Source organism: Spermophilus citellus (assembly GCF_964194105.1).
Source record: "Spermophilus citellus genome assembly, chromosome: 8".
Taxonomy (NCBI): Eukaryota; Metazoa; Chordata; class Mammalia; order Rodentia; family Sciuridae; genus Spermophilus; species Spermophilus citellus.
Window position 1 is genome coordinate 39,713,006 of NC_138189.1, and position 26,369 is coordinate 39,739,374.

A 26,369-nucleotide genomic window follows, 5' to 3' on the forward strand; every position below is an offset into this window, starting at 1 on the left:
TTTACAAGAGGTGTTGGTCCCATGCATATTTGTTGTGCTCTTAAAATTGGGAATGAGACTTGACTCTTTCTTTAAATTTTTTTGTACCTTTACCATTTTTGTGCCTCTGTTGTCCTCTGCCTCTCACCGCCTTGCCTCAAATAACATTTAAATTTTCCGAAGTGCCTTTGGGATATCTTTTTACTCGTTCATGTGGATTTTTGTCTTGTATTTTAGTGGGTTCCAGTTCAGGTAGCTTGATAAATTATTCACTTTGGCATAAAGGTTTGGGGACCACTGACTGGATCAATAGTATTTTCCCTGATCTAGTCCATGGACATAAAAAAAGACCATTTCACTAACTTTCAGAAGGAGATTTTCTGCTGGAAGCTGGGCTAAGCTTGATTATTTTCTAACAGTGTTATCAGGGAATGAGTTGGGCCTGGCTGGGGATCTAGGGGTCCTATCCAGAAAACAGAAATGGGCCTGGTGATCAGAGGAACCCACAGCAGGCCCAGGCCTGAAGTAAGATGAGATGGAGACCAGAGTCAGTTTGTAGGTATGTGTAGGATTATCTGAGCATTTAATCTCAGAGGCAAGAAAGCGTGCTTCAAGGGAGTAATAACTACTCAAAAAAGTTATTCTTGCCATTGGGGTTTTTTTGTTTTTTGGTAATTTGATTTGGAACTCTTTAGAATTCTGTTTCAGTAAGAAGAAAGCCTTGAAATGTAAATTCATGTTGACGACTAAAAGACCAAATTCAGAATATTGTTTCAAGTATATATTATTGTACTTTAGTTCCAAGATGACACCAATAGAAGTTAGATTATTTTATATCATTCCTAAGAAAGAAAAAGTGTGGCTAAATAAATTTTAATATGCTGTTAATTGTGGATACGACCCAATTTCAGAGACGTTAACATTTGAAAAATGAGGTGACAGACCATGCCTTGTCTTCACTGAAGAGCAGGCACTTTAAAAATATTTAAAACCCTCACTTTGCCTTCTTCATAGCTTATGAAATTTAAGCAGGCCTATAAAATTCTTATCTACTTTGATTTATGAAGCTAAGGGCAAAATCCTTTATTTAAGGACTTGGCTTTCTTGTCCGTGAGCTTGAGGAAGTCTGCTTGGTGAAAGGCGGTTTCCCTGTGTGAATGCCTGCCTTGGCTGGTTGGCCTTGCTTCATGCAGACTTGCTGTGTTTGCTTCTTCACCCTCACACTTATTGTTTTTTAACTTAAGTTTTGAAATGAAATTTTTAGTCTTTCTAATGAAGGGCTGAGTAGTGATAAAGCTCATGAACTTACATAGTATGTGTTAGGAAATGTGGGCTAGTTCACATGGGTAAATTGATGTATAGGAGTCAGAATTCTAAGAAATGTGAGGGCTGAGGAGAAAATCCATTGCTTTGTGAATAATTTAAAGGACTCATAACCCCTTTTTTAGGGGAAATTCTTCTTAGTGCTGATTGGTCTCTAAGTGACTTTTTAAAGAATCTTTTTAACAGTCATTACTATTATCTGCCTAATAATCTAGATTTTTTTTTAAGTCAAAAAACCCTAGTGACTTAAGAAAAATTGTAATGTAGTCATTTACTTGATGAAAGGTCCTAGAAATACAGTAGGTTCTTACTGATAAAATTTCCCAAGTGGAGAACCCTGGAGTCAACACTAGTTGAAGGCTTTTTCTTAATCCCTCAGGCATCACACACAGCTGGGGATTTGCAGCTTGAGGACTAGCTTGTGGCCAACAGATAAAAGGGAAGATCTTTTGCATCTTCTGAATACTCCCTAACCTGGAGTTTTTAATGTACATGTAGGCTTTCAGAGGCTCATTAAATCATCTAAAATTGATTTTATAAATGACTTCTTGCCTCATTATTTCATGTTTTTATATCACTCTAATTCCTTTCACCACCACTGTCATCTGATTCAGTTGGACACATGGATGATGGTGGGTGGTTTGGGGGCTCTTCTTCCAGTTCCGGAAGTGACCCCTTAGAGTCTGTGTAAAGAAAGCACATTAAGAAATTGCAAGTATCTTGGTTCCTGGCTAACTGCACCTTAGAAACATGTATTTCTACCCAGCGCCTTTTTCTGCAACAACTGAGTGTCCACCAACTATGTATACCTGGCTCCAGTCTAGGAATTGGGTGTATAAATGACTGTCCAGAGATGGCCATCCCAGTAGAGTGGCAGGATGGTCCTAAGAAGGCCTTGTCCCTCTTGTTTACCTTTTTAGGAATGATATGCTTGCTTAGTTGTTCCTTACCTTTCCTTGAGGTGGATGAGAAGGAAGACTTCCTGCTCCTGCCCGTCATGGTTGGCTTCAACTCTGTTCCTGTGCAGGGCTCTGGATAACTTGAAACTGAGTGCTCTTTTGAAATATAGGCTTGTTTTTACACTGCAGGTGTCTGGTATAACTTACCTTTGTTCTCTGTGCCATCTTTCTCTTAAGTAGCTGCATGAGATATTGCTAAGCAGTGAGTAACATAAGCTGAGTTGTCACAGTTCTTGATATCTGCAGAATTTTGGAAAACTCAGTAGAAGTAAGAATGGCACTGAGGGATTGGTTCCCACTGGGGAGTGATTGGGCTATCCCACTCATCCTGGGCTTATTCCAGGCACAATGCTCTTTCAGTGGAGTATCTTGCTATTTGAAGATGGTTTTCCCCAGTGTATATGGCCCATTTCACAGACTTAATAAGTATGTGTGGTACAGTGTACATCTCCAAGCAGCCATCTACCTTTTAATTTTTTTTAACAGTATTTTGGACCTTGCTATTTCACTTAATAAAGCTTGAAATTTATTCCATATTTGAACAGTTAGCTCTACCTCATTCATTTTAATGGTGTTACATTATTCCTTTGATTGGAATATATTTAATGAAGAAGTGTTTAACCAGCCCCTCATCAATCAACACTTGGCTGTTTCAACCTTTTGTCACTACAAACAGTGCTGTAGTAAGTATCATTAAATATGTATCTGTGTGTACCTGTGCAGGTGTATCTGTGGAATACTGAGGAGAAGCTGGGTTTAATTTGGATAGATCCTGAGGAATTGCCCTCTGAGGTTGAGCACTTTCTACTTGTACTGTAAGGCATCACGAGAGTACATGTTTCTCCTAGGCTCTTGTCACAAAATATTTTATCAAGATTTTTAGATGTTTGCCAAACTAGAACTCAGTTTTGAAGTTATTCTGTTCAATTTCAATGACTAAACCATTGGGACTAGCAGCATTTGGCAGGATGCTGATGTACTTAATTGCTGAAATTTAAATTTGTCTTTTGTTTTAATAGGTAGTTATGCTGGTCCTAGCTTGGAAATTGGATGCACAAAACATGGGTTATTTTACTCTACAGGAATGGTTAAAAGGAATGACTTCTCTACAGTAAGTTCTGAGGGTGCCCTAGTGGGGACCCTGCCATCCCCAGGAGGTTGCCTCTTCCCTGGGACTTCAGGGGATAGTTGAGTGTATATAATTTAAAATTTCCCAATGGCCCTGTTAAAAATTTAGAAAGAAACAGATAAAAATAGCTTTAATATATCGTACTTAACCCAGAATATCCAAAATATTATCATTCCAACATTTATAAATCAATGAGATATTTTACATTATTTATTTAGAGTATAATGTCAAAATATACTCATATGATATGTTTATGGTCCACCTGGTCAGTTTGTATTAGCCACATTCCAAGCCCTCAGTAGTCACATGTGTCTGTTGACTACTATATTGGATGGTGCATGTTTGGAGCTTAAAAAGAAAAGGCTTATTATATAAGCATGTCTCTGGTTTTTAGTTTAAGTTGAGTGAAGTATAACTTTATGGGTAAAAATACTCATTTTAGTTCTAGGCGAAATTAGAACTTCATTACTCTAGTGATTAAAAAATAATATTTTTGTTTGTGTTACTTGGCCCAGAAAAAGAAGAAAAAAAAAATCAGTGGTTCTATGTATTCATCTGTGCTTATCTATGTGTGTACTTGTATGTGTGTGTGAAGGTTTTCATTCAAGAAACTAACTGTTCTGATATATTATGTCTTGAAAGATGCATTGGGGTGAAGGCTGAACATTTCAGATGGTATTGAAGATCAAATGCTAATTTTTAACCTAGTAACTTTCACCTAAAATACTTGGAATGACTTTTCTTTTTACTTTAACTAGGAATAACAGACCTTGATTTTTACCTGAGTAAAGTTGGAGTTGAAATGGTTTTATGATTTTATTTAAATAATGTTTGAGTTTGTCATCTTTTTTTTTTTCCCTTGTAGGGCTGGGGATTGAACCCAGGGCCTTATACATGCAAGGCAAGCATTCTACCAATTGAGCTATATTCCCAGCCTTGAGTTTGTCAGCTTTTAATATCTACATTCTCTTGTTAATGTTGGTAGTGCTTTACTTGCATTGCACTTGAGTAGTTCATGAGACCTTTTTACTGTTTTCCACTTAAGCCTCAGGGCTACTTTGTGAAAAAGACAGGTCAGGCTTCATCCAGAATTTTTTTACAAATTAGGAAACTGAGCATAGGGAGGCTAGTGACATAAAGGTAACAGAGATGGGAAGAAAACTCAAGACTTTTTTTTTTTTTTTGGTACTGGAGATTGAACTCGGGGGTACTTGACCACTAAACCACATCCCCAGCCCTGTTTTTTTATTTAGAGACAGGGTCTCACTGAGTTGCTTAGCACCTTGCTATTGCTGAGACTGGCTTTGAACTTGTGATCCTTCTGCCTCAGCCTTCTGAGCTACTAGGATTACAGGCATGTGCCACCACGCCCAGCTGAAAACCCAAGACTTCTGATTCTTAAGTCACATTCTTCTTCTTAAAATACTGTTTGACAGCAGATGATTTTTAGGTAAAAGCCCTAAATAGTAGTTCCTGTCAGCATGCTCTAGGATTGTAGGATTAAATTCTCTGAAATCTCTTTGTAATTATGTTTGTCACATTGGAGAAAACATCCCGTTATGATTTGAAGCCTTAGGATTGTTTTCCTCACTGCCTTTCTGGCTAGAACATCCAGTGGCTGCTCTTTATTGCATGTCCTTGTGACGACAAACGCTTGGCCATATTAGGATTTATTTTAAGCCTTCAGAGGCAGCACCATCAACATTTTTCAGGTCCATTTTCATTTGTTTTAAGAGGGTCTGATATCCATTTTTTAATAGTTTTAAGCTCTTTTTTACCTTTGTCTTTACAAAAGAATATTATTGGGTGTCAGGACTTGCCTGTGTTTTAAGGGCCACATTTTTATTGGGCTTCTTTCACAAAAGAGGCAGTTTCCTGGAAGAAGTCTGTGGCTCTATTCTGAAGGCACAAGACTCTCCCACAGGCTCTTTGTCAGGAATTCTTGTCATGATGTGTGATGCAGGTGGTAGTAGGTGGATTCTCACAAGTGGCTGCCACCTGGTCTTTTTAATTTAGCCTGATCCATTATATATAGGCATACAGGAATCTGCTTTCTGTTTGTGATATGAAACTCTGAGACTGTTTCCTTATCAATGAGGTGGAGATAATTACTTAGAATGACCTTTAAGGTTCTTTGTAGTTTAAACAATTTCAAGACCCCCCCCCCCCCCCCGCCTCCCTAGATTATTCACTTGCTCAGCAAATATTTGAAAGGCAGTGATATGCCAAGCAGAGTATTCTAGACCTGGGGAAACAACCTATGAACAAGACAAAGTCTGTAAAGGGCAGGGACATAGAACCAGTGTTCAGGTAAAAGATCCATAAGGAATAGGCTTGTTTTTCTTATGCTAATTAAATTAACTGTTTAATTATGCTAATTAAATCAGCCTGTATATTTAAGGTATGTGTATCTAATAGATAAACAAACTCAGGTGATTTACACTAAATGGAAAGTAGTTCATCTTTTGAATCATCTGTTTTGTCTGCCATTTTAGATTTTCTGATTTTGCTCAAAGCTAGAATTAATGTATATATGATAAAACCTGTATTTATATACATTAGTATATGTCTTAGATGATTTGGATTACTATAACACAGTATTTTCAAGGGGATGAGGATGTTAACTCAGTGGTAGAGCACTTGCCCAGCAACACAAAACAAATAACAACAACAACAAAAACCAAGAAAAAAAGTACCTTAGACTGGGTGACTTATAAACAACAGAATTTTATTTCTCCCAGATTTGGAGGCTAGAGAGCCTAGGTCAAGGCACCAGCATTCTGGTATCTGGTAAAGGGCCATGTTTTGGTTCATAGTTGGTGTCTTCTAGGTGCATCCTCACACAGTGGAGAGGTAGATGAGCTCCCTCAGTTCTCCCACTCACGAGGGCTCTTCCCTCATGACCCAGTCACCTCCCAGAGGCTCTACCTCTTAGTACCATCACCTTGGGGATAAAGATTTCCACATATTAATGGTGGGGGGAAGGGCAAAGATTCAGACCATAGTAGTACATTTGCTTCAAATGCTGAGTTTAAAAAGGAGGTTGTTATTGTACAGGGGGCATGATAGAAATAGAAAGACCATGTATTTTGGAACTGGAGCTTAAGTCAATTTTGTCACTTCTTGGGTGTTTCTGCTAACATTTCCAAATTGGGAGGGGAAAGTGACAACATGTGGCTTACACCTGGGCGCTCAAAACTGAGTCTTCTTGATGCTATCCGCAAGAATTGCCTGCCGCTCCCCAACACTACCCCTGCCCCCAGGCCTGTCAGTGTGGAGCAGGTGGTGCTAAGAGAGGATGAGGAAGTAACAGCACCTGGCTGGCGGGCACATCCATTCTGCTTGGCCCAAGAAGACACAGCTCTTGTTTGGACTGACCGTTTTATTTACCACTGTGTCCCAGCATGCAGGTTTACCATATGAATTAAGCTGCTGTGGAGGGTGGGGTTTAAATTTAAGGAAGAATGGGAGAAGTGTAGCCGACTTGGGGGTAAAACTGATGGTGGGCTGGAGAAGTACCTTTGGGCTAAGTCAATGGGTGGGAGGCCTTTTCCTGGGTAATAGGGGAGACCACTTTTGATTTTATAACCTTTGAGGATCATTGTGCTGATGTGTCATTTCTGAACCTGTTACAGCAGCATCATTCATGGAAGAAATGACCCCATATGTGTGTATGTTTTGTTATGGGAAATGATACTCCTTCAAAGTGTGGCACAGTCACTCTGACTTCTGTGACTGTTATTCTGTAGGGTACACTGAAGCACACAGGGAAGAAAACTGGGGTTGAAGAGATAGCTACTTTCCAAAGGTCAGGTCTAGGGCTCTTACTTGAACTTCACCTTCATTTCTTCATCGGCTGTTAGCTAGAATAAAGTCCGTCGAAGGTGTCCTTGTTGCATGGCCACTAGATGGCAGCCTCTAGTTCTGGACAGTTGACTCAGCAGCCTTTTCTCCATTGTGGGGAGTGAATCCAGAGGCTCTCTAAAGACATGGACAAGGCCCACTGAGAGCAGATTAAACTCTTTAATGGCAGTGTGCACTCTAATGCCATGTAACCACCCTTACTGGGTACTGAAGTGGAACCCTGTGCATTTTATGTTTAAAACATGAAATCTCTTCATTTCCTACACTCTGCACAGGGACATCTCTTCCCAGGATTGGGGTTTGGTCCCAGACTTAGCTGCAGAACTAACTTCATGATTCACCTTGCAGCAGTGCCCCAAAACCTGCAGCTATTTTCTTTTCTTTTTGCCATTTAGTAGTTACCTCCATGAGAGGTCCCTGCTCTTCAACCTATGAAAACAAGCAGCTGCACTTCTTGCTCATTGCACAGGACCAAACTAAACTGTCAGCCCAGTGGCCTGTGGCCTATGGCTCTGGTCCTTGACCTTTCTAGTGAAGAGCAGGGGCTTAGTGTTGCCTAGCTTCCTTCCTCTTTGACCTTCCTTCATTATTAGTAATAAATATTATAATTTATATATAACATTGAGTATTCGCTGCTAAGTAATCCCTGCTACTGCTCCACCTCCAAGACTTTCTCCTGCTCCCTGCTTTCTTGTGTGTTTTTGCTAGTCCCTTTTGGCCCTCATTTGGATTCTTGCACCAGGTCTTTTATTAGGCTTTCAGTATCTCTTCTTTTTCTTTCCCAGATCCTCTTCCACAAGGGTCTAGAGTAGCCCCTCAGGATTGCAAGCCTGATCTCCCGTGATTGGAGGTAGCCTCCATGGTTTCTAGGATTTATAAAAAAGCCTTCACGTTGGATCACAGAAGCTCTTTATAGTCTTACCCCCTACCTCCCTTGCAGTTTCTTGTTGTACTACTTTCCCTCCTATTCTTTCCACTCCAGCCACAATGGTTTTCCTTGAGACCTGTTCTGCCACTGGGCCTTTGCACATGCTTTTCCCAATATCTAGAGAGCCCTTCCCACCTCCCCCCAAACACCTAGGACCTGTGTGTGTGTTTTACCTCTCAACTTATATGTCAACCCCTTGAAGAAACCTTTCCTGATATCTTCTAAAATACTCTAATGTTTGTTTTCCAACATCAAAAGGAAATAAAGGACATTCTAAATTTTTCTGTTCCATTGAAATTAAAATATTTAATTTGGGGCCTTTAGACAGTTAATCCTCTTTTGGCGGGGAGGGGTCCCAGGGATAGAACTCAGGGGCACTTGACCACTGAGCTACATCCCCAGCCCTATTTCGTATTTTATTTAGAGACAGGTTCTTGCTGAGTTGCTTAGCATCTCAATTTTTGCTGAGGCTGCCTTAGCCTCCTGATCCGCTGGGATTACAGGTGTGTGCCACCTTGCCTGGCAGTTTATCCTGTTAATATAGTAATCGTGAGGACTTGGTAGTTAGCTACAAAAAAAGCTTTGACAAATTTATTGCTAAAAATCGAATGTGCTCTATTATTAAACATATTTTAGTGCATAAGGTAGGCAAATTACTTATTTTGATAATACTTCCTAAATGTATTATCTACTTTTACAAGTAGGTAAAAGTTCTATAGAAAAACACAAGCAACTATATGCAGTATTAAAAAGCTTTAATGTTGCTAGTGAAAATGGTGATTCTTAGTTCTCATTTTTAAGGGCTGCATATTGCAAATAGTTAATTTGTAAAAATAACCAATTAGTCTCCCTACTTATGAAAAGTGGACACCAAGCCCGGCGCAGTGGCACACACCTGTAATACCAGCAGTTTTTGAGGCTGAGGCAGGAGGATCACGAGTTCCAAGCCACTTCAGCAAAAATCGAGGTGGTCAACCATTCAGACCCTGTCTCTAAATAAAATACAAAATAGGGCTGGGGATGTGGCTCAGTGGTCGAGTGCCCCTGAGTTCAATCCCCCAACCCCCACAAAAAGTAGACACTGTTACCTACTGGTAAAAATAGGTTATGGTCACCAGGGTTTCCTGGAGAATGGCTGATTTTAAGTCTGGGGCAGGCAAAGAACAAAGCTGGAACATCTTGTTCCACAAAGCAAATAAGTGCTCAGAGAGTGGTTGTGACATGTTAGGGGAGCACTGGAGCCAGTTTTAAGGGGCCACTGCCCAAATGGGGACAGTTTATACATCAACAAAGAAAAAAAGTGAGGGGGGGAGACGACAGATCATTACATAGTGAATTAAAAGGAAAACAATTTAAATGTAGAAAATAGGAACAGTGAGGCATAGAGCTCTTTATAGAATTGTAGCCAATAAAGGTAGAAGGATGATAGATTAGAAAGCCACCCATCTTGTATCTAAGGATGTACTAATTGATTGAAGCAGGTACCAGCAGTGAATGCTAAAACCACGTGTATTGTAAATAGAGGAGTAAGTCTCCCTCGTGGGGTCTTTAAGGATCATTCCAACACTGATTCAGAAACTACTGGGAGAGGCATGATTCATTATACTTCCCCATCTGGAGAAGAGATAGGCACACCACAAAGGGGCCATCGGGGAGGTGCTCTCAGGGAGTGGGCTTGGATCCATGCGCAAGTGCCTTCATTGGGGGCGAAGGCAAAACACAAGCAGAAAGGAAGAGGGAACTTCATTGGTGCATTTCAGTATCACTAGGTCAGTTGAGGAGACCAGGAAGGGGAACTTGTGGCAGGGACCATCTGTGTCACATTATGCACCTGGTCTCCTGGGCAGACTATTAACAGTCTTTTTGTGGGCATGTCGGGGCATCAAGAAAATATGAAGTTTAAAATATTTACACATTGAGCAAAATGTTGAGGAACAAGACATTTAGTCTCAAGGTGTCAACCCACAGAGTACTTAACACTCCAAAGGGAGACAAGTACACGGTAGACATCACCTTAACCATCAACTTAATATCAGCAGTAATGAGACAGGCGACAAGGTGAGCCTCCCCCTGGGGTATCCTGGAAGGACACAGTGCGACATGGAGTGGTCCTGTCAAGTGTTGAGCCTACACAGAATTGTGGAGAAATTACCTGACAAATCGATGTGCTATAAAAATAACTGGTCTGGTCTCTTAAAAAATGACAGTCACTGTAAAGGAAGTTTGGAGAACAGTTGGGGAATGTGCATGTGAACTGTATGTTAGCTGAGAAAGTGAAAGTGATAGACTGAAGAGGGGTGGCACTATCCAAGTGTTTAGTGGGGCAGTGGCATTATGTTTGCAGCTTCCACACATATAGAAAATAGTGCAGAGGAAAACATAAATGTGCCAGAAACGGGTGTGGTAAGGAGGTGCTTATTTACTATTCTATCAACTTGTCTATAAATATGAAATTTATTTTTAAAAAATCATTTTTGGATATGTTCCAACTTAAGGGTTTTTTTTTTTTTTCCTTCCTTTGGTGTTGTGTTTTATGTTGTCCCAGTTTCAAAACAAAGATTGTAATTTGCTGTTTTCTTTTTTCCCTAGATGTGATACAACAGAAAAACTCAGAAATACTTTGGATTATTTACGATCATTATTAAATGATTCCACAAACTTTAAGCTTATTTACAGATATGCATTTGACTTTGCACGGGTGAGTTCTCTGGAGCCTATCCAGATGTTTCCTTCTACTCCCCCCCCCCACTTTTTATTGCCTTTTGAGGTTTGTTTTTATATACCACAGCAAAGATCATGAAAAAGTTACTCCCAGGATGCTAGTTAGTATTTCTTTATACATGTACAATTTTTAAAAAAAAACTGATGTGGGTAAAGATTTTGGTATATAAGCAAAAAGCTATAGTGGCAGACCTTGACCTTTACTAGCTCTTGTGATAAAGGTAACATACAGCATGTGATAAACTGTTTTAAAATGTCTCTTAGGTAAACTTGAAAAAGCTCTTCTCATAGAATGATAAAACTTTGCCCCTCACGGTACTAGATAGAATCAGCTAACCACATCTAATCTAGTTTCACTTGGTGCTATCATATTATTTAGAAATTGTGTGAATTTCAAACAGCTTATTTCCTGTTTATTACATAGTGAGTCAAGTCCAATATGTGATAGCAGTGGTTCTTTGGTGTGAAGTAAGGCTTATGATTTGGCCTGGTCACCATAGGTAGTGAATCCTCAGGCACCAGTTGGCATTGTCATTCAGACACAAGCCCTTACAATTATAATTTTTTCTATAGTGATGTTTTCTATAGTCTGTGTGTTTAGTGGATTTGAGTGACTAGACTTTCTTGATTGATTGCATTCTTCTTCTTCTTCTTCTTTTTTAATGCAGAGAACTTGGTGATGAGTTATTCTTTCTTCAGCATCATCATTTTTTTTCCACTGTTTACTCTTTCTGGCTCTGCCAATTTAGTACCAAAGGTTTAATCCATGGTGAATGCTGATGCTTCTGTAGTAACACATTAGTAGCTCTCTGTGGTACCCTCGGTGCATTTTTCCTTTATTGCAACCTTCTAATAAAATCACAACATGCATGGAAATACATTGATGCTAGAAATAAGGTGAAATTCAGATGTAGTGTTTGACTAAATGGTACCTGATTGTATATAGAAGTTAGTTGCTGTATGTTTTTAGAATAGATACTAGTTTCTAGGATTAAATAGTTCATTACAAGAAGATTGGTTTTCCTCCCCTTCCATAGTCAGCTGTTTTATGGTGTGGGTAGAAGTCCGTTTAGAAGCATCATATTTCCTACACCTAAGTCAGCTGTTTTCTGAATACTTTGTTTGGAGGGTGGGTCAAAAGTCTCCCAGATAGCTGCTATGCTTTAAGATTCACGTTGTTTTACTCTTTTCTGACTTCACCCCTGGTGGCTCATCTTACAGGAGCTCTTGGCCTTCTCTTTCTTGATGCCACTGCAGCCTCCCCTGTTGAGGCCCTCGTTACTCCTAACCCGCACTCTTGTATTTCTCCTGTTTCCGTGTTCTTTCACTTTTCATCCAGCATTCACATCAGTAGGGTGTCAATACTCTTCCTTCACTCATCCTGTTCCCCAGAGACTTCAATAACTTCCCATTGCCTTTATGGTAGCAAAATGCTTCCTGGTATTTACAGTCCAGTTAGCCTCATGGCAGCTCTCAGGGACAGCCAGAGATGGTTTCATGCACTTCACAAGGGAGGGAAGTGGGCCTCAGAAAAGTGGAAGAATTTGATGCTGGTCACCTTGTTGGTAGACAGTAGATCCACAACTTAAACCAAGGTCTTTTGACTTCAGGTCTAGTCTGTGGCTTCTTCCTGGGCCTCCCAGTTGAGTCCCAAGCTGCTTCACCTTGCATTGCCTGTGTCATGGGGAAATTGTATTAGAGGCTGCTCACTGAGCCTGCCCCCTGGCCTCTCAGCCTTTTTGCTTTCTGCCATTGCTTATCCAGGGTCCTTGCCTAGAGCCCTGTTTGTACTGTCATGACTTGCTCTATCTCCAGTCTGTCTGGGTCCCAGCCACATGCTTTTGCTCTTAGGCAGCCTCCCAGATCTTCCTGTCTTGGAAGGCTCTGCTGTCTTCCCTTATGTTACCCTAATATCTCCTCTGCGTGGCCTTGGAGTTTGGTGCAGGCCTTCATTTTTCCTGATTGGTTGAGAAACTGTGCGTTTTCCTTTCATTTACCAACAACAGCCAGCACAATTCTTTGCTTTTAAGGAGGATTTCATAAAAAAAAATTTGTGAATTAAGCCCTTTTATGTAATGCTGAAAACAGCCACCCATATTGAATCTTTGTTTGATTACCATAGCACTTCAGTTCAGCTTCAGGATGTTCTAAGATTGATTTGTTAATGAATCTTGTTTTGTTTAGTTGTATCCCACAGTTTTTGAGATGTTGAATTTTCATTTGCATTCAGTTAGAAATATTTTCCATTTTACCTTGTGATTTATTTCCTGACCCATTGGGTATTTAGAAGTGTGTTGCTTATTTTCCTAGTATTTAGGGTTTTTTAGATAATCTTTCCATTGTGGATATCTAATTTAATTCAGTGGTGGTCAAAGAACATGTACCCTTTGGGATTTCAATCTATTTAATTTATGATCCAGAATAGGGTCTGCTGTGATGTATGTTTGATATGTACTTGAAAAGAATATTTTGCTGTTGTTAAGTGGAGTGCTCTATAAATGACTATTAGGTCAGGTTGGTTGATATGTTGTTCAGGTCTTCTGTCCTTGTTGATTTCTGTCTACTGGTTCTTTTCAGTAACTAAGGAAGGAATGTTGAATTTCCCAATTATAATTTCTAATGATCTCTTCTGCATTTCTTTTGTTAGTTTGTTTCTTTGGGTATTTTGAAGCTTAGATGTTAGGCTTCAGTTTACTTAGTATTGTTCCCTGTGGATGAAATGACCATTTAGCACTGTGAAGGATCTCTCTTTATCTCTTGTAGTATTCCTTGTTCTGAAGTCTGCTTTGTCAAATACAAATACACCCCCTCCAGCTTTCTTTTCATTATGTTTGCATGATTCATCTTTTTTCCTTCCTTTTACTTTTAACTTACTGGTTTCTCTATATTTAAGGTGGATTTTTTTTTTAAATAAATGGCATGTAGTTGGGTCTTACAAATATCTTTCTTAATTGAGATATGCAAATCATGTACATTTAATGTAATGATTAGGATGGTTAAGTTTCTGTTTCCTATCTTGCTATGTTCCCTCTATCTGTCCATCTGTTTTTGTTTTTTCATTCCTATTTATGCGTTTTGGGGGGATGAAAGGTATTTAGTTTCATTGATTCCACTTTATTTCCCCTATTGCCTTATTAGCTGTATCTCCATTTTATTATTTTGGTGGTTACTCTAGGCTTTGCAGTATTCATCTTTAAAGTTTTACCATCTATCTTCAAAGAATATTTATTATACCTCTTCATGTAAGAACACGAGAACATGTTCATTTGCCCTCCCATACTTAAAGCTTTTATAACACATTTTACTGCTATAAATCTCACAAGATGTTATCTTTTTTGTATTAAATAGTCAAACATTTCTGTTACAAACATTTCTGTTACAGGTACTCAACTTTATGCCATTTCTGTGCTCTTTATTCCTTTTGTATAGATCTGGATTCTATCTGGTATCATTTTCCTTTTGCCTAAAATAACATTTCTCACAGTGCAGATCTACCAGTGATGAATTTTCTAAGCTTTTATTTTTGCCTTCAATTTAGTCTGATACTTCTCAGAGAAGTATTCTAGGTTGACATTTTATTATTTCAGTGATATTTCCTCATTGTCTTCTGTATTGTATACTAGTTTCTCATGATAAGCCTATTGTTCTTATCTTTGTTCCTTTGAACATAATGTCTTTTTTGTTTGTTTTCTGACTGCATTTATTCACTGCTTTTCAGCATGTAGTTGTGATGTTCTGGGCATTGTTATTTTCCTTATGGGATTTATTGAACTCTTTGATCTGTGAGTTTTAAAATTTATATTAAGTTGAGAAATCTTCCAGCTGTTATTTCTTCAAAAGTTTTTTTGTTGTTGTTTTTCTTCTTCTTGAACAACAACAAAAAATATTTTTGTTAGATTGCTTGATAATGTTTCACAAGGCACTGATACTCTGTTCACTTTTTATTGTTTTCTCTTTGTTCATTTTGGTTAATTTTTACTAGTGTGTCTTCCAGGATTAATTTTTTTATTTCGAAGTATCTAATTTCCTATTTATCCCAGACAGTGTATTTTTCATTTTAGATACTATGCTTTTCATCTCCAGAGGTTCTGTTTGGGTCTTTTTATATCTTCCATTTCTTACTTCATCATGATGTTTCCTTGTACCTCCCTGAATATCTAGAGTATGTTCATTAGGGAGTGTTTAACAGCTTTGCCTTTTGGTTTCATAATCTGTCATTCCTGGGTCTCTTTCGGTTGGTTGATTTTTCTTTTCATTATGAGTCCTACTGTTCGATTTCTTTGCTTTTCTAGTTTTGTTTTTTTTTTTTTTTTTAAGCTATTGTGGATTTTACATTGCTGGTTACTAGATTTTGATAGTCCTTTAAACAGTGTTGAATTCCCCCCCCCCCCCCCCCCGCATAGTTAACTTACTTGGAATTAATTGGATCTTTTGAAAGGGCTGAGCCAGAGCAGCTTTTATTTTGTATATGTGCCCTGAATATCCTGAGATTCTTCCATGCTGGCTAGTGGAAATACAAACTATCTCCCACCCACTGTAAGCCCTGGGAGTACCTGCCTCGTTGTTTGTGGTGTATCCTTCTCCAGCATCAGGTTCCTTCCCCTTGTGTGTGTGCACATGAGTCCTCAGCCCAAGACTGAAGGAGACTGCTCTGGAAACCTCCAGATCTCTCTGATGCCTCCCATCTCACTGATATTTTTCCTCACACAGTATAGTTCCCTTTGCCTCCCTGACCTCCAACCTCTGTTTTCTCCAACTCAGCAAGACTGCTGGGCTCAGTTTGGGTTTCCCTTTTCCTTTTTTACAACCTGGAAACCGCCTACACAGGGTAAACTGGTATCCTGTAGGACTTACCTTGTTTCATTTTTCTCAGGGGTCATGGTCCCTTGCTGCCTCTTGCAGAGAGTGAAAGCTGGCACTTCATTCATATCTTTTGTCCAGCTTTTTGCTTGTTTTAAATGAAAAGGGAAATCTGGTCTTGGTAGGAAGCAGAGCTCAACTCCACCCCCAATATATTTTTTTTTTCCTAATAGAAAAATGAGTACTGAAGGTAATATGTTATAATCAACACAGCAGGTCTTTTAAAAATCAGAATTTTAATGAAGATTGAACTTCTTGACCATTTTAGTATCCTAAATACTATATTGCAAACAACAAAATAACATGTTAAGTATTCTAAATTACACTTTAATATATCAGAAAAGAAACTAATGTAATATCAGAAAATGAAATGGGCCTTGTAATACCTCTCCACCAAAATTACAGTCCCAAGTGGGTATTCATTTCTTTCCTCACCTCTGAACCTTGTAGCCAATTAAAACTGGTAATTGGCTATAAACTTGTATTACTTTCCCCCAGTTTTTTCTTTGAACTGTACTTATTTATAGTTTTATAACTATCACAGAATCATGAAACTTCCAAGCTAAAAGAAACATGGTCCAGTCTTGTCAATATTCAGATGATGAAACAGAGCCAGAGAGAAGGGAACAGCTAATGGCACGAGGTCAGCCCTTGATATGTAGGCCAGAGTCCTCCTAGAGCCATGCTATCTTCCTCAACTCAAAACTGTCACCACCCCGTTATGTCTTGTTAGAGAAAGATGGTGAGATAAAAATGTCAAGAGCCAAAAAGTCAGTTCTCTCATACAATTGGATTTTTTCTTAGTGTTTTTATGCATAGGGATTTTTTTCCCTCAATGTAAATTATATTTATTATATAAACTGTTGCATGGGGTCCTTTAAATAACAGACACACACACACACACACACACACACACACACACACACACACACGTGCGCGCTTTGGTTCTTTTTCTTTTTTGAGATGGGGTTACCCACGCTGGTCTGGATCTCTGGGGTGAAGCGATCATCCCCACTCAGCCTCCTAAGTACCTGGTACTGCAGACATGCCACCATGCCAGCCTTGGTTCATTTTTTGAAAAGGACCTAATGAGAATAAGAAGATTGAATAAAGAGAATGAGATGAAAGACTAAATTCAGTTATTTTTCATTGTGATTGGGAATAGTCAAATCAATACCAGCACAGTTGATTTTCTTTTACATTCTCAGTGGTGGAGCCAAGCTACTGTGAGAGTCTGGGGGAGGTTGGCACTTGGCATTTTGAGAAGGGTGAATGTTGGGTGGAGTGAGGTGCTGACTAGCAGCATCAAGGACCAGATAAGAGCAGAGTCCATGAGTTCACATAACAGTAGGGCTCCCCCCCCCCCTCAGCAGTGTAATCCTTCCCTGATACCAAAAGGAACAGATTCAGAATGAGAAGTTTGTTCATTCAGAATGAGTACAGAAGTTGAGAGGACCCCTGATGGAGTGATTAAGGTGAACCAAGATAGGACCAGGGTGGGTCAGGTGAAGCTGCTGGATGCAAAGGAGAGGCCTGGGCAAAGGATAGTGAGCCCAACAATGAGAGATGGGGTGGGGGGTAGCATCTTTGTTTTTTCAAAGCATTTTAGAGCAGTCAGATGTGGAGGGGTCTTGTGGATGCAGGAGACACCTGGGGGAACTCATTTTTCCTAATGCTTTTTTGACAAGTGAGTTTGTTACCAGATCAAACTAGTTTCTTGATGACCTCACTATTCCAACAGAAGGTGCCATTGGCTTCTATTCATTGTCTCTGAGGATGATTCAGGAAGATTTAAGAGGACACATAAAGCCAAAGTACCTTCCTCCTCCAAGAAAAATAACAGTTGAACTAGAAATGATTATGGATGTTATTGACAGAATTTGCTAAGGAAACTTGCTAGGTCTTGTGTTCAGCAATTCCTGGTATATCAAGAGAATTCTTCCTGCCATTCACTTTTGTCTGTGAACATTTGGAATTACTTTCTCTTCTAATTTGAAGCATTTTTTCACTTACTGTCTAGTTTCCCTTTCTCTACAACCCCCAGCACAGGCTCTCACATGTGTGCATACGGTCTCTCCCTCCCTCCCTCCCTTTATCTCTCTCTCTCCTCCCTCCCTCTCTCTCTCCTCCCTCTCTCTCTCTCTCTCTCTCTCTCTCTCTCTCTCTCTCTGCTTCTCTGTGTGTCTCTTTCTCCCCCCACCCCTTTCTCCTCACATTTCTTTGTAATTATAAGGAAAACAGAAAGGAAAAAATTATAAAGGAAAACAGATGAGGTCAGGAATAAAAGTAATATGAAGTAGTCATCTAATTGCAAGCCCATTACCCCTAACAATCTTGTTAGTTTTAAGATTCCTCTTTGGCTGTTGCAGAGCCACTCAGATTTGCTCAGCAGTTAAACTAATTGGCCTCTGTTTATCTCTTAATATTTCAATTGTTCTTCCTTTTTTACCACCCCAGCAAGCAAGATGGTATTATATGAAAGAGCTCAGGCTTGGAATCAGAATTCCTGGCTTAAATTCCATCTCTACCATTTATTGATGATTATTTAAGTTCTTCTGCCTCAGTTTCTTTATTTATAAATCAGTAATAATAATAATTGCTCCTATCCTAATGGTATTAAAAGAGTTTAAGAAACTGTACACTCACTGGCTCAAGGTAAAAGTTAACCATATAATTAGAGTAAGGGAGTTGCAAACCTCAAGTTTCAATAATGACTTGTTTTTTGAGAGTAGTGCTTATTAAATATAGTAGAATATGATTGTACCAAACAAAATAATAAGCAAAGTGCCTTTCGACAGACTTCTCTTCTGTTTTAAAGGAAGTGTCAAGAGTTGAGTTTAGCTGGGTATAGTGGTGCACGCTTGTGATCCCAACTGCTTGGGAGGCTGAGATAGGAGGATCATGAGTTCAAAGCCAGCCACAGCAATTTAGTGGGATACTAAGCAACTCAGCAGAACCCTGTCTCTAAATAAAATATTAATAAGGTGGGTGGGTGTTGGGGATTGACTCAGTGGTTAAGTGCCCCTGTACCAGTACCAAAAAAAAAGTGTCCCAGTACCAAAAAAAAAAAAAAAATGAGCTTAGTAAATTGCCTTGCAAATATTGTTATTCATAAAATATTGTTGGCTTAGTTCTAAGAGCATAATTATTTTAGATATGTTTTTTCCACCAACAGGAGGGCGGGTACTTTTGGATTTTATGACTTTTTGTTTTTAACCCATGCAAAAGCTACTTTGCTGTATTTTTAGTTTCTAAAACTGAACCACAGTGTTTAAGATTGAAGCCTTGAGAGCCTATTTTACCTGATGTTTGTTGATGCAGGTAGCTGTATTAAGAAGGACTGCATTTTCTCTGTGGTCTCATGTGATGCATGCCATAAGGCTTTTGAGGCCTTTTGATTTCACATGCAATTTCTAACTTTGTCTTCACCATTTATTTTTGGAATCACAATAACTAATATATATTTTCTTGAGTCCAATTAGTATCTCTTAAAAAGCTGCAGGACTTTATTTCTGCTAAGTTTTTTTTTAATTATAATTTTAATAAAAGGTTCTTCTTTTTGCATATAATTTTCAAGCTATTAAAACTTAATGAAAATTGGAAGTAGATCACCTGGAACAATTAGGGGTCTCTAGAGCAGATACAGATGCCTAAATATTTAAAGATCCATTTTTGTGACATACTTTACATTTAACATTTATAATTAACTTTTTAAGTTTCAATTTCATTTTTATTTTTTAATTCATTTGTTCCATTTTAGGAAAGAACTGCACTGGAACAGTCTTATGTAAACAAAGGCACTTTTTGAAAAATTAGAGTTCTAAATCAGATCTTAATAAAACCTCTTTATTCTCTATCATACATTGTTTGTTGTTAGTCTTCAGCTTCAGGGGTGCATTTATTCCACATATAAAATGTAACTTCTTCCACTATTTCTAATGGGATCCTTTGATTTTTAGCTGCACTATTAAAGGCCTGATCCCTTCCATCCTGCTGTGCCTTTAATCCATGTTTAAGGATGACAGTGAGAATCTGGTTGTGTATTGTACAGGATTGGTTTGTCCAAAATAGTTCATTTTCTATTATTATTTGAGAAATGACTAAAAATTATTTTTTCTATTTATCTTAAAAAATTAAGGTTTAGTAAACACACATATAAATTTTGTGTTAAGAGATAGGTAGGAAGAAAAGTCTTCATTTCCCTCTCCTTTAACCTGGATGGGCCTTCTGGAAATGCTGGCTGGCTCTTGGCAGGCTTTCTCAAGGTACTTTCTGCTTGGATACTGACCTTGGGATGCAGAAATCTGTTGGTCTGTCCCTTACTTCTTGGTGCTGCATGAACAGAAGGTTACAGGATTGATGTGCACAGTGTACTATTTTAATTTCTTGCAAAGAGTTTTTTGGATTCCTTTGCTGTACTCCTTGAAATGGTTAAGGTGATTTTTTTTTCTTTTTCTTTTTGATGCCCATAATGTTGATGGCTACCTGATAGCATCCTGGGAAGTTCATTTCACTTTTAAATTTGGAACTTCTTTGCAGAGAATGCCCTTAGGGATCATTGTAGTCAGAGAACCCTGGGGAGTATCTCCATTTTGATGTTTAGCTGGCATTTGCTGTGGGCTCTCTCAACTGTGTTGTTCCCAGGAATTTTTGAGTGTTTCCAGTTATGGTCATTTGCACTTAGGTACAAGTCCCTACACAGGCACTGTTGGTTGTCAGTGAGATGCCACTGTTCAGACTGTGAGTGCATCCATAATATCTCTCTCTTATTTGCTAGGCAGAAGATGGTGTTAGTGATGAGCTGCTGGCTGGCACCCTGCAGAGCAGGAGTGAGTGAGTGCTGTTCAGCTCTCCGGTCCTGTGAGTCTGATGCCTCTCCTCCATGTTCTGGCATCACTGCCAAACACGCGTTGAAATCCTTCATGATCATCAGTTTGTCGGATGATTATATTGTTGCAAAGAGTCTGTCCAGGTCCTTTTGTATCTCTTTTCTTTTTTGTCACCTTAGTGTATGTCTGTTGTGATGGGGGCATAGGCACTGATGATGATGGAAGAAGGCACGGTATATTTCACAGCCAGACTAGAGATTTGGGGATTTGGTGAATGATGACAAACTCTACAAAGGAAAGCTCTTTAGAGCACCACTGTCATCAGCCCAGTGCTTCGTGAACTTTTGTTTGACAAATGGACTTTGGCCTGGTCCTGTGGTGCCGCGTGTGCTTCTCAACAATTTACTCATTTTTCTTGTGGATTGCTTCATGGTGTGGTGTGCTGTTGCTGTTTGCCACACCTGTTACAGGCTAAGGGATGTTTCTTTTCCCATTTGCTTTCACAGTGTTTCACAGAAGCATAAGCACAAATGCAACAAGCCAATGAGGCTTGTTTGGTAAAGGACAATCTCTAAGTCACCTCTTCTACTGTCCTCTTCTCCTTTGTGAGTACTACAGCCCTAGCAGGACCATCTGCATGGCCAAGGGACAGACAGAGAAGGCTGTGAGAAAGAGGCCTCCTGTTTGTGTAGAATTGTGGAATTGGGATGCCCCTGCCATCATCAGATTTGAGTTGGGTGGCCTCTAACAGAGAAGGGTGACATAGTGCCATTTGAATTGACCATTATACTATATGACTGAGAACAAAACAGACCTATTAGACATTTTCCTTAGCAGCATGTTTCTGTATCTTCATCTCCCTCATTTGCTATTGTGTGAGGCTCTTAACATTCACTGATTAAGTTCTCTTTTAAAGTCAGTACCCTATGTAGAAATTTACTGTGTACCAAAGAGCACTTCACTGGTGGAGTTGGAAAGTATGTGTGGCTGCACATGTGACAGATAAGGGTGGTCACAGCATCCTCCCTTAATGTGGTGAGCATTTAAATTGCACATTTGGGGTACCAAGCACATCCTTCCTTTGTAACACTCTTGTAAATTTCTTCAACAGTTCAGGTACTACATGGAGGCTAGCTTTGGATGTGTAAGGTATTATTGTGGTCCCAGACCCTCTCGATTCCTTTCATGTAAACTGCCCATTTGTAGTTCTAGAATGGAAACTTCTAAGAAACATGAAATGAGAAATTAGGATGTTTAATTGCAAAAGAGAGTGAACATAATCTACCTTTATTTAAGTTTCTTTTGTCGTTTCCTTATGAAATGTCTTTCACTTGGTTACTCGTTAGGGACAATCTGCTAAGAAATCCAAGGTAAGAAGGATTGTAATGATAGACATCCTGCTTTCCCCCAGCACAGGTGGCTGAATACATCCTCTGATGAGGAGAGAATCTCCAGGGCTCAGCATTTATGTTAAGTGGAATTTAATTCCAGCATGTTTAGGTACAAGAAAAATATTTACCCCTGAAATAAAATTGTTGGGAAAATGATTTTTATTAAGGAAACCTGATTCCTAAGCATGGCAATCAAACCTTTACACTCCATTTAGTTAAGTATAGGCTTCAGGATCAACAATTATGATTTTTATAATTATCATAAGTGTCAAACAAGCAAGTTAGTAAGTTATAGATTTTTATTTATTCAATGAAATGATTGTAGATACTGCTACATAATTAATTTTGCATTAGGGTAATCATTCAATTGACATGAATCTTTCTTACAATAAATTTATATAATATCAAAATAATCAAGACTTCTGTTGTATATTACTTACTCTCCTTCTCCCTGCCTTAGTCTCTATTTGGTTTTTTATGGTGTATGGTAAATGAGTTGTTTGAAATTTTCTTGTTGAAGTGAAATACAAATTTGGATTATTGGAAGTTATTATTTGGAGGCATCTGGCTCATCCTTGTTTTTGTTTGTTAAACAGGAAAAGGACCAGCGCAGCCTAGACATAAACACTGCCAAGTGCATGTTGGGACTGTTATTAGGAAAAATCTGGCCCCTTTTTCCAGTTTTTCACCAATTCTTAGAGGTACCAAATTGTTATTTTATGAAATGTATATTTGCTTGCTTAGAACTACCAAGTATACTTTCCTTAACCATTCTGTGTAATTTTTGTTTGTCGTACTTTATCACTCATAGTAAACATGGTGCCATAACTGCTGTCAGTCAGCACTCCCTGTCTTCTGGAGCTCATCCGTCCGCGTTGCTTGGTGGAGCCTCATTCTGCCTTACCGTGCATCACGTGTGGCTGCAGCTCTGTCCTTGCCTTGCCCCTCTCAGCCCAGTTTTTTCTTTTTTTAAATTTATTTTGTATGAGCCCAGTTTTAAAAGCTTCATGGCTGCTTAGTTGCCTGCTCTTTATAACAATAGAAAAACAAGGCTTTCTTTATTTAATGCCTTTAGATGAATTTCCAGCTTTGATTATAAGCAAAAGTTAAAAAAACAGCCATCTGCCTTCTTACCAAAATTAGTTTGTAATCTGTTCTTATTTACTCTTATCTCCAAGTCACTTGGGGAATTTAGATCAACTTAAGTACTGTATTGAGAAAACTGACAGTGTCGCCTTCAGTTTAAATTTTCTTCAGATGTGTATTAGAAACAACCAGCACTACTCCATCAATCTTTGTTTGCTTTAAGTATTGATGATCAGAATTTTTGAGCTGCTAGTTATGAGGAGCTGGTTTTGTTGAAATGTCCTGCTGCTGCACCTGGAAGTGTCTGAAATATTTGAGTTACTTGGGCTGTCTACGGCATTCTCCTTGCCCTCTTGCCCCAAGCCCTTTTAAAAATGCCCCTTGCTTGCAAGAACACCATAGATGTTGTTGGGTCTTGGAGAAAATCCTAGATCTTCCCTGACTCCAGCTTCCTTCTTGCACTAATAATCTTTCTGACAACTGGACAACGGTCCAGAAGAACCTAACAATTGATAGAATTCTTTGAGGACTGTTATCTCTGGGACTCAAGAAAGTTGTAAAAGCTGGTTTTAATGTAAGTATTTGTTTATATGATGGTCCCCTCCATGTCCGATCTGTTGTCATTTCTCTGACAACCCTGTGAGATACAAGCTCACTATTGGAACAAAGACGGAACTAGGTTCTCGCTTTTAGTTTACTGAGCAGGAGTTGAGCTGAGTGTGAAGGGTCCTTACTGAAAGACCTGGCTGTGAGGAAACTTGATGTTGCACAATCCCAGGATCATTACCAGCTGTTTCAAACTATTCTTTGATTCCACTTGCTTAGAAAGGTAAACTTGTAGTCTGTGCTTTGCTCTTATACAAATTTGCATTTTCTTTTAAAAGGAGACAGTGATCCTTTGATTCTAGCTTTTCTTATGTTTATATCCTCAAAACTATTGACTTAATTAATTATCTTTGTTTTTTATGCATTTGTATTTTCCTATGTTTTAGTGGTGAGGAGTTAAAAATTATTGGTTGTGGATTTTATTTTAAAATCTGTGTTTAGGAATACTATATTTTTTAAAAAGCCTATATAGCATATTTCTTGTCTAAGAGGATTTGAGGAACTACTTCACAGCTATTCCAGTTTCTTTTATGATCAGATTCAAGTTCTTAATTATTTGAATAGTAATTTTCTTCAGTGGCAAAAGCCCCCAGTTCTGAGGTCACTTGTAGCACTGATAACAAGTTCTCATCAAGTGACCCACCGCTGCATGTGCTTCAAGCCAGCAGCTTGGCAGTGAGCTGTGCTGGTCATGTTGAGGATTATTAAGGGGAGCTACTCTTTATGTAACACTTTGTGCCAAGGACTGGATAGAGTGCTTTGCATAAATTTATAAGTTCTCTCTTAATTCTTGTAGCATTGCCATTTTACATAAAAGGGCTTCCACAGTATAGAAATTTCACTTCTAGGAATATGAAATTGTGTTTCTTTGATGTTCTTGTCACCTTGAATTGCCACTCCCCACCCCCCACCCCATATTTTGTAAGGAAAATTGTCATCTTAAATTCTACTCTTGCTCTCCCTTGCTTCCTACTGCATCAGTGTTTGAATGGAAAGGATTAGCTCTACATGAAGTTTATTAAGTTCATACAGGAATTGAAACTGTCTCACTTGTTAATTTTAAGTGTAATCATATTCCTTTTCCCTCCATCAGCAATCAAAATATAAAGTGATTAACAAAGACCAGTGGTGCAATGTGCTGGAATTCAGCAGAACAATTAATCTTGACCTCAGCAACTATGATGAAGATGGAGCATGTGAGTACTGGGTGCGGAATGTCCCCTCCCTCCCTCTCCCACATCCTTGGACATAGCCTGCCTGCCTCCCCGAGAAAAGCCTTAGAGCCACTGTTTTGTTTTTTTTTTCCCCCTCTCTCTCCAGGGCCAGTTTTATTGGACGAGTTCGTGGAGTGGTATAAAGACAAACAGATGTCCTAGGACTTTATGCAGAGCAGCGAGAGAGTCACTGTTACCACAGTTATGTCACCCATTAGCCATAAATTGCTGTTTGTATCAAAGCGCATGCTGCTTTTCTTGCACTGTCTCCCTTTCGCAGGGATATTTTGGTGTTTGCTATTGATGGGCCAGCTCTGCTTGCTGTGTAGCATTGTTCTCTTGGAAGGCTGCTTTGCAGTTTGTTATTTACACTACAGATTGGTGAATTTGCCAACGTCCTCACTGTGATTATGTGTATATTGCTGTTTAAATTTTGTATATGTGTATAAAAAGAAAAAGCTTCACCTAGAGATTATTTCTGCAAAAATGTATTGTAAAAATAATTTTGTGGCATATTTCTAGTCCCTTTTTTCAAATGAACCAGTTATACTTTATTTGGTCTCAAGTGTAGCATTTCAGAAAACAAGACAAAACAACTGTTACCATAAGCAAACATTGCCAGAATTAACCGTACTGTTTTAAGAGGCCAACTTCTGGAAGGAGGTAGGAGTCATAACTTTTCCATGGCATATGCCAAATATCATTTGGTTTACTTGACAATATTAGCTTTTTAAAATGACAAAAGTTATAATTATTTGACTACTTAGGTAACATGCCACAGATCATTTCCACCATGCAAGGTATAGTATTTTTGTTTTTTAATGTTAAAACTATAGTAGGTTGAATATAGGTACAAAGGAACAAATTAACATGCACCTTTTTTGAAATTTGGGGCTTAAATTCTCATGAACTTTCTTCAGTGGTCCCCCTACCCCGCCCTTTGCATTCTTGTAGCCAGTGTTGGTTTGCTGATGCTTTCTGTGCCACTCAAAGTCAAATTTATTTTGCCTCCCCCATGAAAACCTACTGGTTTGCTGGCAATTTATAACTGCAGAGCACTTTTTAGTTGTGGCTTGAATTTTTAGTTAAGCTTTCATGGTGTCTAATTTCCTCATTTTTTGGGAAAAGGTATACTATAAGTGAGTGCTGTTTCCTTTTGTTTTCTTTGTTTCTTTCATGCTAGGCTTTTCCTGGCAGCGTGTCCATTGCAGGCAGTGGACAACAGACCACCAGCATTGAGCTAATCCTATCATACAGTAGGACCTTTCCTGGAGGGGCCACTTGTCATTACCTGAGTCATTTGTACTGAAGGGTGATAGCCATTATTTATGTGGATGAGGAAATGAGTAAGTGGGATGGTATTTTTAGGTTTGTATTTTATGTCTCTTTTCTTTCTTTCTTTCCTTTTCTTTTTACCTTGCCTTCTTGAGGAAATGTATAGATAACATGTTTTCACCCCAACTATTTGGTGCTATTGAGT

General features: G+C 38.8%; 1 protein-coding gene across 1 annotated transcript in view; it reads left to right on the forward strand.

Moving 5' to 3' along the window:
- The window catches only part of DCUN1D4 (defective in cullin neddylation 1 domain containing 4), a gene marked incomplete at its 5' end in the record, with an annotated part of 67,921 nt that extends 42,271 nt beyond the window's left edge, over nt 1-25,650 (forward strand). The window contains 5 exon segments of the mRNA XM_081303542.1: nt 3,281-3,372; nt 10,772-10,880; nt 22,580-22,684; nt 24,769-24,871; nt 24,996-25,650. Of these exon segments, the coding sequence (XP_081159668.1) occupies nt 3,281-3,372; nt 10,772-10,880; nt 22,580-22,684; nt 24,769-24,871; nt 24,996-25,051 (465 nt within the window). The 3' untranslated portion in view covers nt 25,052-25,650.
- Nucleotides 25,651-26,369: the final 719 nt, after the last annotated feature.